Consider the following 13850-nt stretch of genomic DNA (forward strand, 5'->3'; position numbering starts at 1 on the left):
TGAAGTTCAGGAAGTAGTGCAGCTGTGCATAGGGCCTATTCCATTCATAAATCCTCTCCCATGGCCTCATGGGATAGTAAAGTGTCTATTCACACTTCAGAATCTTGCCAGAAGTAGTAGGTCATCCGGGTACTTTTTACCTAGGCTACTCTTTTATGAGTACTGTAAATTCGGACACACTTCTCTTGTCACATACTGTTTTTCGCCTACTATATAGTAGGGAAGTAGCCTATACGATTTCGGATGCAGCCATAGTCACACTGATTTAAAGCCAAGCATGATATGGGACTTGGTCTGGCCTCTTCTTTTGTCAAATAAACATATTTATTGCTGAAACATTTTTACAATTGTCTCTTATTTTATTGAGAATGCAAATTTAATCATCTAGTAATAGTGCTCTGCGTGTTACACATTTTAGTTTTCAGTTAAGTTTGTCACTTGATTTACACAGGTCTGGAGAGTACAACAATCCGACGAATACAGCCTGCCTTCCCCTTTAAGAAGCCCCTCCTTTTCTCCACAGCAGGGGAGGGTGAGCATAATCCTGGAACAGCGATTGAAAAAAAAAAAAAAATCCACCAGTAGACTGTTTCAAGTTCCCCCAGTAGAAACTGTGCCTGATTTGTGGCCAATGCTGGAGATGTACGAAAAGGGAGGAAAACACTAAGCGGGTAGCTATGGAGATAGACCGTTTTCCTGGCCGCTTCCTTTGACAGGTGTTGAGTAGGTTAAAAGTCTTCAAACAGAGTCCACCATGTACGCCAAAGGGAAAGGAGCTGTCGTTCCATCCGATAGTCAAGCCAGAGAGAAGTAAGTGAATTTGTACGTTGTCACATATAGAGTAAAAACCTGCACGTTCTCTGATGTCTGCGCTGTATTGCACGAGACGGCTAACGTTACCAGCGACACTTTTACAAAGTAGTTTATGTGCAGGGGTTGTGCAGTGTTCGTGTAGCTGTTTTGATATGTTTGTTTATGCGTGCTGCTTGTACTCGCTTTAACGTTACTTTGTAATGCATTCAGGTTGTAGATTTTATATGAAGATGTGTAGCTACCGTGCAGATGCAGAGTTTGTGGGGGGTTCGTTTAAATGAATGCATGATGTGTAGATGCTCTGATGCTTCTAGTGCACGAGACATACAGAAATCCCACAGACCATGGTAAACTGTGCACGAGCAGCTGTACAAACTAGTGTAATGAAATAGTTTGATTTGATGAGTATGTTTGTGAGTAGTTTTTAATTAGTTTAAAACGCACAGAGTTACTCATTACGCTTATTCATTGATCATACTTCCACTTTAAGTTGTCATAAATTGTCTGTTTTCTTAAATTGATTGTGTCCTGATGACTTTGTTGTCTTAAATATATAAGCTAGGGCCTTCATTGTGTACAAAGACATCCAAGTAATGATGCTTTGTAGCTATAGTATATTATGTGTACAATGTAGTTTAAACATGGTTCCCCACAATCATTTAAACCTGACAGTCTTAGGAGACTTTAAAAGTATGACTTCCACACAAAGTCAGATATTTCTTTAGGGATGTTTATAGTTTTTAAAGTTCTGCAATGTTTAATCAGCTTAGATATTGGTCTTTGTGGAGTAAGAGGGTCTTATTGGAGACATTTGTACAATAATAAGTTAAATTGTCTAGATTATGCATTCAAAAGCACTCTCTCTATGAAATTACTTTTAAAAATCCTCATCTGGTAATTGTGGCTTGAAAGGTCGTGGAAAAGTCAGTGTAAATTCATGGGTCAAAAAAATGCGGGAACCTCATTCAAAAGAGAACTTATATCTCGGCTAGGCTATATCTAATGCAGAGCAATCATGTGGCAGCCAATCCTTTACTGGTTTGTAAGGTTGTCCAAAAGTTGCTTTTAGTTCAGCACATCATAATTCAGTGATGGCTTATAAGTGTCCATATAGCTAGTTTATGACAGTGTTGTTCTCGTACTTGTAATTTTTGACTAGTTGCTTGGGTCTGCACCTGTGATCAGCTTCAGTTGTTCTGTTTAAACCTCTAATTCAGGTTGCGCCAATAGTGACCACTCAAAATTACGAGATGCTTCGTTTTAGTTAAGTGGTATCATGGATGTTAAATGCCTTTTGCATGTCTAGAAATGGCTTGAATGAATGATTCACCTTAGCAAACATAGTCTAATTCCTGCTGAACTCACATTTATTGTGCAGTTTGTATTCTCAGTAGTCGAGAGTTTCTATAGCCTACTTAGTAAAAAAGTTTAAATTACAACTTGTGGCAGAGCATTAAAACACTATAAAATGGACCATTGAAAGTGCACCGTCTCTGGCTAAAGGAGCAGATGGATTCTCAGTTTGGCAGTGTTGATGCAAGGATGTTTTTTGTCAGAAAACTTTTTAGGAACTTGTCATTTTCACCCTTTTCTCTTGTCTCGCACGTCTGTGCTGGGTGAATAATTGATAGGAGGGTTGAAAACATGATTTTCTAACAGTGCCTTTGTAGGACGGTTATGTGTGATTCATTCATGTTTAAAGACGGTTTTATCAGAGAGCCTCAGGCAAGATGTCAGGTGTGCTCAAGGCATACATTTGGCAGATTTCTTTGATGTGAGGACTCCGTGTGGGCTCTGTTGTGATGAGAGCAGAACGTGGGGACCCGTTTATCTCTAGCAATACATTTAGAGATTTTCCTTTGGAGCTTTCATAAGCTGATTTGTCCTCGCCTTGGTTCATGTCTAATGAAAAGTGTCACGTCCCTGAGCGAACCATTTTAAATGAATGTTACTTTTACCTTTAACTTCTTTATTTTTCCTCATGTCATTCCAAACTGTTATGCTGGTAATTTTTATGTGGAATGCACAATGAGACATTTGGAATAATTTCCAATACCTGTTTTCCATGCAGTTGCATAATAAGTAGTCTGTCAAGCTCCAAAACGGTGTAAATGTACCATGAAACTAGTCCATGGTGGTTTAGACCTTATGTTAGACTTTTTTGTTTTTAGTTTGTTTAGTTTTTATATTAGTTTTAGTTTTTTTTAGGGCTGCCAAAGTTGATGCACTAGTATTAGTATCATTTAAAAATGCTGAACTGTGTTAAATGCAGTCCAGTGTTACTGCTATCTAGTGGCATTTTTATATATATTTTTTGCAGGTGGTTGGTAAATATTTCAGTTTTCATTAGAAAATCATTTTGGGTCAGAAAGAATGTTTTAATGTTTTTTATATACAGTAAGTCTCTTGTTCTCAACATTAAGCTAGTTGATTAAAACTACAATAATATGAAATATTATTACAATGAAAAATAACTTTTTTTCTAGTTTTCTATTTTTATTTTAAAATGTAATTTATTCCTGTGATGACAAAACTGAATCTTCAGCATCATTTCTCCAGTCTTCAGAGTCACATGATCCTTCAGAAATCATTCTAATATGTTGATTTTGTGCTCATGGGAAACATTTCCTATTATTATCAATGTTGAAATCAGTTTTTGTGAAAACATGATTCATTTATTTCAGGATAATTTTGATGAATAGAAAATTCAAAAGAATAATAACACTTTTTCTGAACCCATATGATAGCTTTGTTTGAGTCATTTTTCAAATCAAATAATTCATTAAACTCACAGTATTCATGATGTCTGATCACAAGAGTCTAAACCCATGACGCTTGATGTTACTGACCTCCAACATACTCCTATTTGATTTGAAACAACTTAAAGAGATAGTTCACCCAAAAATGAAATTTACCCCATGATTTACTCATCCTCAAGCCTTCGGAGTACAGAGCAGAGTACTTTTATGAAGGATGGGTGCACTTTTTTTGGCCTTCAAATCATATCCTCCATTCACTGCCACTATAAAGCTTGGAAGAGCCAGGACATTTCTTTTTTTTATTTAAATCAGATTCTATTCGTCTGAAAGAAGAAAGTCATATACACCTAGAATGGCTTGAGGGTGAGTAAATCATGGGGTAATTTACATTTTTGGGTGAACTATTCTTTAATGACCCTTTGTCCTTCTCTTAAAGGAAGGGGGAAAATGACTATGAAAGTACTATTTCGCACCTGCATTATATTGTAGGCCAAGCAGTCTGACCTGTGTTTAATGTTCCCACTTCCCAGTGCGCTCGAGACTCCACACAGCGCTACAGGGAGTCATGGTGAGGCTATTTTGCAGAAAGACCTTATGTTCCAGCAGTACCGTAACATCAGCTCTTTTTACCTCACTCGCCTCAAAACAAACCCACCTATACTGCACTACTCCAACATCACTGGAGTTAGCTCTTCTGAACACCTCCGTTTGGCAAGACTTTCTCCCAGAGGGAGAACAAAAGGGGAAGGGGCTGAGAGACTCACGGGTTGTCCCCCTGGGCATTCCCTCCAGCAGACCTCTTTTCGGGCATTTGAACAGGGAGGCTGAGCTTTAAGACGGCATGCCGCAAGCTCCTGATGCCCCAGCCATTGACAAGGTCTCTACCACCCCCTCCCCATCGCCATAATATGCTGCTGTATATGTCCTGTGCTCCTCTGGAGAGAGCCTACCATTTAGATTTTGCTGATCAGGTTTGCATACATTAACACCTGCTCTCAGCCATTTGAATATGAGAGAGCCTGGCATGTAAAGCCAGATGTGTTCGAATGGTGTGTAAATATAAAATAGAATATATTTCTTTTTTAGCAGTACCTACCAGCTAAGGCATTAGGTATTACTATTACTACTATTGCTTATACAATTCAAATGAAGATTTCTTAATAACAATCTTCAGCACATAGGCCTAATGTTTCTGACTTTTTCCTTTCAAAGTGATGTAGGGAGTTTTCAGACCTGTAGATCATTTGCTTTGTTCCGAAACAGGGACTTTTTTGTTACAATGTAGCATTTTCTTATTTGTTCGGTTCGCTTTCACAAGGGAGCAAAATGTACCAAAATGTGTTTATGTAAGTCACATGTGCGTAAAACTTTCCTCTTATTGGTCAGAGTTTCCTTAAGATGGACTGACAAGTTCGCTCTATGAATCATCTTAAGAAGGCAAGAAACATGAAAAGTGCTAACTGGTAAAAATGAGAAAAATTAGGCTATAATACAAAAAAAAAATCATATTAGGCCTAATTTATAATGCAGTTCGAGCAGGAATCAAGGCTTCGCCGGGACAGCATTCTTGCAATGCACGGAGAAGAGCAATGCACAACATTTTAAGATTAGGACACGCTATTTGGTTTTCAACTGCGATAACTAATGTGCTCACTCACAGAATCAGACACGCTGCTTTTTATATAACCCATTTCCCATTATGAATTATGATACCGCTTGGTTCGTTGGTCCATTGGGTCGGATTTCTTTCTCACCTCAACCGAACCGCTCCAGAGTTTGTTTTCAGTTGGTCCGAGACCACCTCGTTCAGGCGGTTGTTTTGGTGCGGATTGCTATTGGCGAGTTCATATGCTTAAACAAACCCATACTAAGGGAGAAAACGGACCAGGTTCTGAAAAACAAATGCTCCAAATGAGTCAGGTGTGAAAACGTCCTAGTATTTATAATTAATATTTTCACCTGGTTGATCATGTAACGATGAAAAAAATCCCATAGACATAAAGGCATAGTTCACCCAACAATAAAACTAATGTTATCATTTATTTATTCATCCCCAAACCTGCATGACTTTGTTCCCTAAAACAAAAAAGATGATATTTTATAAAACATTATTTGTTTCCTATCTATACAATGAAAATCAATAATGTGAAATTTATTCTGCATTCTGCAAAAGAAAAGAAAGAAAGATATAAACGCAATGATGAAAGCATTGTCATTTTTGGGTGAAGCATCCTTTAAACTTAACTACAAATAAATGCCCAGACAACCACCCATAACATCCGGGCAACAGCATACATGCATACTTTAAAAAAAACAAACAAACATTCAAATCATCTTTGCATCCACATTGCAACATGCTAAAATCCTTCAAAACATATTAGAAACTGCACTGCAACATGCTAAAAACACTCATCACACCCTATCAACCGCATTGCAACGTCCTGAAAACCATCCACAACACCTTGCATTGTGGGAACATGTTGCATACATTTTCCGAAAATCTGCCTTTTCATGTTGTATTATAAAGGTTTTCTTGATTTTGATGATTAACTTACTAAACCATAATCTACCAAAAATGTATTATAATTTTTAAGTACTACTTTTGTATCAACATAAAACAGAGATCTGTATTGAGGTTGTTGGTAAGAATGTACTTGTTAGCGGGCTGAAATTGCTGCGATTAACTTATCTAATGAACTTGATCTAATTTATTTTGGCCGCATCCCAGCATTGCTTGTAGTGTCCACTCTAACAGCAAGGCCAGACGCTGCTTCTTGCCCGCACCTCAGGAATGCGTCCCATCAGCTGTAATTCCCTGTTCCCATCCCTCTGTGATGTCTTAAATTGCTCGGTCCTTCGGAATCCAGAGAACCCGTTCTTGGCTCTCACACCCAATGTTCCTGACAACTCTCCTTGAAGGCGCAACTGAATGAATGGTGTTCAATAATGCATCAGGGCCAGATGCTGGTACCCTGTACCAAAGCTCACAGTACCCTCCTTCACCCAGATCACATGGGCCTCCCTTCCATGAAATTTTTATCAGCCCACTCCTGGGATTCCACAGTTTGATCCAGATCATCTCGCGCTCCCTCATACTTCAGCAGATAGCATCTGCAAAATGTTTTCTTCAAGCCCAGAGATTGAACCCCTTTGGCTTTCCTAAACTCTTGCTTATGGTAAGAGAGGTAGTGAGCTAAGTGAGTAGCAAATTGCAAAGTGGAACAGTTCAGTTATCTTGACTAAATTGCTCATTGCAGTAAGTCAGTCAGGGACATGTAATGGTGGTTTTTACTTCCTCCAGAAAACAAAATAATTCCAGTGTTTTGCCCTAAATTTTGAGACTCTTGCAGTTTATTTCATAGCCAATAAATATCTGGATATGACGCACAACTGTTTTCAGAGCTCTATGTGTTTTCTTGCACTTTAGGTTCATTTGAGTCACATTATGTGTTAAGTTTTGATTTAATGCACTTTTACAGAGAAAATGCCATGGTAGAATTATATCCGACATGTTTTTGTTTATTCTTACAGAGGTTACGTTGTAGAGATGCACTGGTCGACCGTCCATAAATCGGAACCGAAAGTTTTGATGGCATTTTCTTTTCCTCTTACCTCTGCATAAAGCAGTGTTTATAAGCGCTGCTTTGTGTTCAGCAGCGGTACCCAAAGAAACTGCTGCTTTTCCATAAGCACCACCTACTGTCAGAGAGTGAATTTGCATTTTCATTGAGTCCGTCTGCTGTTTTTGTTTTGTGCAGGTGTCTTATGCTGCATCTTGTTATCCAGTTTGCCTGTTATAGAGCAAATAAACAACAATTAAATTTGCTTGAAGAAAAAAATTGGCAACCCATATCAGAACTGGCCGATTTGCTTGTAAAAAAGCGGAATCGTACATGAAAAATCATGATTGGTGCATCACTAGTACATAGAGCTAAGTTCCTTAGAGTAGATGCCATGTTATAATTTGTCATTATATACAAATGAAAATGTCTATGAGGGACCAATGTGTTGTATGTTTAATTGAACACACTGTTGCATACTTTGTTTACATTGCAAATATATCTGGAGTTGTGATATGTGACGCTATTATATAGACTGTACATCTAAAACGGACTGCCCTTAACAGCCTTGTTTTCATTCAGGTAAAATTAAATATGGCATTTTTCCTGATTAAGATCTTTAGCAGAGCTTGAATGAGTGTCATGGGTGCAGTTCAATTTAAGACAAGGCTCCAGTTACTTTAGCAATATCATAGACCAGGGATGGGCACCTTCGGTCCTGGAGGGCCACTGTCCAACAGAGTTTAACTCCAACCCTGAAAAAATCACCTGCCTGTAACTTTCTAGTAATCCTGAGGACCTTGATTAGCTTGTTCAGGTGTGTTTGATTAGGGTTGGAGCTAAACTCTGTAGGACACTGGCCCTCCAGGACCGAAGTTGCCCATCCCTGTCATAGACTTTCTGACTTGCAATTTTGATTCTGGACATCATATCACGAGGATCACGATCCATGATCTTATCACGATTCTTTTTCATGTTGGTTTGACTATTTTACCAGTCACTGAGCAGTACAGCCAAACTAATTGCCGTATTTTTAGCCTTACTAGGTAACAAAACAAAAAATAAAATTTAGACCATTTAGCCCAACTGGTGATGTGACCAAAATATTTTTATTTTATCTTTGTTATTAAACATAAGAACAAAGATGCAAATGACATTAGGAAATATACAATATAAGATAGCTACAGTAGGTGTATTTACTGTAGCATTCAAGTAAGAAATTGAATAAACAAATGTAAAAATAAAACTAGTTCAAAAATAAAACTTCACTCTACGAATTAAACTGATTAACACTGATTCTTAATGCTACTGAAGATATTTAGTCAAGAGAAGTGAGTGTTTTTGTCTTTGTATTTTGTTGTTTGATTTACAATGACACCGACAAGGAATATTAGGATGATGTCACTTTAAGACGGATTGCACGGATCCAACATACTGATGCATCCGAACTGTTAACATATACTATGTGTTTATGTAAACCTTAGTGTGCATGTACTGCGGGTGAACGCGCTCAGAAAACTTATGTCAGAATAGCGTGAAAATTAAAAACTTTTCCTGGCAAGACTTTAAAACGCACGCAAATAATAAACTTTCATGATGGCAAAGTACTGCAATTTCATGTGAGCGTAACCCTAGCATTGCCATATATGATGTGTCTGTAGTACATGGCATTGTACAGTATGTTGGGACGGGGCACCAGAACCGCTACTGATAGAATGTGTACTGTAGTGTATCACGAGGCGCCTTCAATCTTTCTTCAAAGAGCTGTATTTTTTTTTAAGGGAATTTAGTTTGGCTCTAATGCTCAGTATCTGGCCAAATAGTCTTAAAACCCAACATGAAAAAGAATCTTGATAAGATGTGATATGAAAAACTGTGATATTATATTTTTGCCCAGGGCTCCAGACTGCGACCACAACGTTGCCGAGCAGCGAATGCAAACAAAATGAAAGCGGAACGAAAATGCGCTACTCATTTATGCTTCACGGACCGTTTATTAGTTCAGACCAATAATAGACAGCGCAGCGCCCCGAACTTGCCAGTCGCGGGGCGATCTCGATCACACGACACTGTTACTAGGAGATCCAGACTCTGGAGATCCAGTGAAGAAATCCATTGAATTCACCTCAGAATTAATAACATCATCGCTGCAAGATCCAGTGAGAAACATTCTGATTCGGCGCAGAGTTCTCTGTGATAAACCATAGATATCAGATCAATCAGCGCTGACGTGGAAACCAGGAGAAACACTTATAGAAGGCTTTCAGTCCACAAATCAGCAACATTCACCATGGATTTAGGCTAATGTAGTAACTCTAACCATAACTATGGTATTGTGACAGAAATAGTCAAACGCTTACAAGTACTAACGTTACACATCTTTTTGCAGCACTTCAAAACTATAATATCATATGTTATTTTTAATGTGATGACCAACACATTTTTTTGTTCATCCATCAAAGATTGTCCTAAAACTAAAAATTTTAAGATGTAGGAAAACTCTTATTTAAACACATATTTAAAAATAAAAATAAATTGCAATTGTAAACAGTAGGATGCTTATTGGCTATTTTCACTCCCTAATATCATTTTTTTCACTTGTTTTGCTTTTTAATTAATATTAAGATATTATGAATGATAATAATTAAAGTTAATTTCATCTACACCTTAAATTAATCTTAGTGCTTTATTTTTTGTAGAACTCAGTGGCTCCGGTGCTGCTGCCCTCAAATGTTAGTCTGGAGCCCTGTAAACTTAAAGTAAAACTGCACATTGTAATATCTGTTTATTAAAGAATTTGTCAAGCTGATTTTTTGGTGTGCCCCTAAATTTTCTGCTTCGGTCAGGGGCTACAGCGCTCCTAGTTAAAAAAAGTTAGTCTGGAGCCCTGTCTCCCAAACCTACTTCTGTTTGTTTTGCCTGTCACATGAACTGAAAAGTGTTGCTTAATTTTAAAACCTTACAAGTAGATATAGCTGACTTTCTAATTCCGTAGATCCTTTGTGGCAATAGAACCTTTAGATGGACTTTGTTTGAACCTCTCGCTCTCATCCACTGTTTTATGGTCGTCGTTGACTTCCCCCCACCACTATCTCTCGGTAGGAGGCATTGTCATTCTGGTCACTCTCCCGCGCCAGTGCGCCAGTGTTTGTGCTGTAATGGAGCGCTGGATCTCCGCCCTGTCTTTCATATCCAACTTTATCACAGTCATTGACTGGCTGATCAGAGGGAGCTCTCCTTCGCTATTTATGAGCCTGCCACCCTGGATGCCTCCTTCCACTGACTCATTCACCTCCTCGCTGATGCCTGGGAAAGCTTCCTGCTCCCACACAAACACACGCTTCTGCCCACTGTGTTGGAGTATGTGTGTTAGAGTGAATGCTCCATCAGATCAGTGTTATTTTAGTATTATGTATATACTATTATAGTTTTTATTAACATTTATTGTTTGTTTTTAATTTTGTATTTTCATTTTCAGTTGTTTAATTTTAGTAATTTTATAATGTAAAAATTATAAGTTTTAGTTTTAATTCATTCCCAGTTAGTCATTTTTGTGGTTCAACTTAAACTTGCTTTAGTTAGTTGCCAAGGTAATGTTTCTAATTTTCATTTAGTTTAAGTTTTCCATATAATATTTCAATTAAAATGTTTTTAATAGTTTTTTTTTTAAAGTTTATAACACGATTGCTAATTTTCTTAAATAACGGTTAGCATACATGCACCAAAACATTGAGCCGTGGTGTTCATGTGTGTGACTTGAATTCAACGTTTTCTGTTTCCCATTTCCTGTTCTTAGTCACACTGTATCTGTAAGTGGTAAGTTTAATAATTTTTTTTAATTCTGTCATCATGTTAATCATTCCCAAACCAGTATGGCTTTTTTCTTCTTCTGTTGAACATAAAAGAAGATATTTTTAAGAATGTTTCAGCTCTTTTTATTCATACAATGAAAGCCAATGGGGTCCAAAACACAGTGGACCCCATAGATTTTCATTGTATTAAAAATGGAACATGAGTGTGAGTAAATGATGGCAGAATTTTTATTTTTTGGGTGAACTATACCTTAAGTTATCTTTTCTGTTCAAGCAGTGCTTAATTTTACATAAAATAAGCAAATATGTTATCTCTGTGTTGAAAAGTCAGATTTGGACATGGACACGTCCACATGCAATAGCCAATCTGTTGTGTATGCCATCATCACCTTACCCTTGGTGGAAATAAGTGTTTTTGCCCCAAATGTGCCGCATCCAGACGAAAACCGTGTTTCTACCAAATTGTGCCCGTCTCTCGATGCAATTTTGCCAGGAGAGCTTTGCAGGGCTATTTTCTCTCATGGCTGATGGAAGAGAAAAGGAAAGGATAGGAGCAAGAGGGATGGTATGTTTCAGCCCTGCGGTACACTGGGAGCTGGGTAATTGCTAGCCCAAGCGGCTAAACAACAGACATAAATGGATACAGAAAATGACAAAAACACAAGAACCGCGATGGTGCTGTCTGATTACTGTGACAACTCCAGCCATGCTTGCTTTGGCTGATCTCTCGGTTCTTTTCACAGAGTAACCGGGCTGTGGAGATCGGATATGCGGCCGCTGTGGTTGATGGGTGTTTTGTGTGTGCATGTGGACTTGTGTGATCAACAATCTGTCTGTAGCCACTGATTTTCTTTCGGACACTTTTAAACAGCATCCAAACTAGAGTGACAGCAAGTTAGGGACCAAAAGTCTATAGCTGTGTTCTAAAATAAGCAGTTACCTTCTAAGGGGCTGTATACACAGAACGTGTTTTTCCAATCCACTGCGCTGCTTTTCCATTGTTTTTCTATGAAGACATGCACTAGGCGGATGTGTTTGACCATTGTGCTCACTTGTGCCTTGTGTTTTTTGCAGTGTCTCATGCATGACAAGGTGTTCTGAAAATGCTGCACTCAAATTAAAAGAACTTTTTTTTTTTGTTTTTTTTTTTTATTCCACTGCACTGCGTCTCACATTTTTAACCGCAAAACGCGTTCTGTCTGTGTGAATGGCCCCTAAGGCAGCATGCTAAACTTTATGGAATCTTTATTGGACTGGGAACTTTACTTGTAGTTGATTTTCATAAAATATATACATTAGCAACTTGCTAATGTCAAACTTGATGTAAAATAGTCTATATGTACTATATTTGTATTGATATTGTTCATGAAATAAGTTTATTTAGATGTAACATTTCTTCTCAGTGAAGTCTGTTATACCATGAATATAATGACTGTTTCTTTCTTGTTCTCTTCTAGATTAGCTTTATACGTGTACGAGTACTTGTTGCATGTTGGGGCCCAGAAATCAGCACAGACCTTCCTTTCCGAGGTAAGACTCTACTCACACACACACACACACACACACACACACACACACACACACACACACACACACACACACACACACACGGATGGACGGACTCACACACACATGGACGGACTCACACACACATGGACGGACTCACACACGCAGACACACACTAATCTTTCCTAATGAGGACATCTCATAGACTTCCATTGGGTTAATTATATTTTCTATCACCTAATCTGACCCCTAAACATGACACTCACAGACACATGTGCAGCATTAGATTTAAATAGAAGCATGATCGATTTATAAGCCTTTTTAACTAGTTGTCACCTAACTAATCGGTGGTCTGGTTTCACTATATTAGTGAGGACATTTTGGACCCTACAAGTATAGTGATACTTTTACGCACGCACACACAATTTGTAGTTAGAAAACTACATATAAACACTACAAGCTAAAAATGGCAAAATATTTGATATTGTGGCTTTATATGTGATCATGTACTTGCATGTGTCATTAAATTATTAACCAAAATCAAGCTCAAATGAAGTTAGGACGTTTTTTTTTCAGTGAATGTCGTGTTTTTTCGTTATTACAACAGCTGCATCTGAGGCAGTCAGTCCATCACATCACGTTTTCATCAGCTTAAAGTAATGAAGATTATTGTAGCTGTAGCTATGTGGGGGCTCGTTCCCCCCCCCCCCTGTTTTTCTGTTGTTGTTTTTTTCTGTCATTTGGCCAAAATCTTACATTATAATGAAGCGCTACACACAGGTTATTTTGGCTGTAACTCGAGGTCAAAAGACGCTCTTCTCTGCTCCTCAAATACATAAAAGATCACCATTTATTTATAAAGTTTCTTGAGTAAAGAAATCGCTGTACTTATTCAAAGAACCAATTCTTTATTTACCCTTGCATCGTAAATAAGCAGAGACGCTCCAAACTGCTTTTGGCACTTCATTTAGGATCGAGATGGGGCGGAGTTATAAGGTTTGACTGACAGTTTGAGGAGGCAATGGAGTTACGAGATTTGGTCACAAGCACTTTTTAATACTTGTCATTGGTTAAATATTCGCAAAACCCACAGACAGGGGTAACAATTTTGATAATTTAAATTGTATTATTCATTTATAAAGTAATTGAAAAAAGGCTCCCAGTTCGTTTGAGTTTAATGTGAGACCAACTATTCACTATATGGTTCAAACCTGGACTCTTTGTGTTCTTTGCAATTTGGGCAGGAGCATTGTCTTGTTGAAAAACAACTGAATCTGATCATTCCTCTTTAGATAACAACTTTTCATTTGTGGGAAGCAAGCCATTCTGCAATATTCTCCTGTACTTTTAAAGGACAAGTTCGGTATTTTACACTTAAAGCCCTGTTTACAGATCGTTTC

At 37.9% G+C, this 13850-nt stretch overlaps 1 protein-coding gene across 3 annotated transcripts in view; it reads left to right on the forward strand.

The window, feature by feature from the left end:
* The first annotated feature begins 524 nt into the window (after positions 1-524).
* LOC308696297 (single-stranded DNA-binding protein 2) overlaps positions 525-13850 on the forward strand; it is a 72780-nt gene continuing 59454 nt past the window's right edge. For all 3 annotated transcript variants that reach the window (XM_081374836.1, XM_081374837.1, XM_081374838.1), the window contains exons 1-2: positions 525-810; positions 12402-12474. In XM_081374836.1, the coding sequence (XP_081230962.1) occupies positions 755-810; positions 12402-12474 (129 nt within the window). In that variant the 5' untranslated portion in view covers positions 525-754. The remainder of the gene's footprint in view (positions 811-12401; positions 12475-13850) is intronic.

The sequence above is a fragment of the Scardinius erythrophthalmus genome (assembly GCF_964197995.2).
Source record: "Scardinius erythrophthalmus genome assembly, chromosome: 9".
NCBI classification, from domain to species: Eukaryota; Metazoa; Chordata; class Actinopteri; order Cypriniformes; family Leuciscidae; genus Scardinius; species Scardinius erythrophthalmus.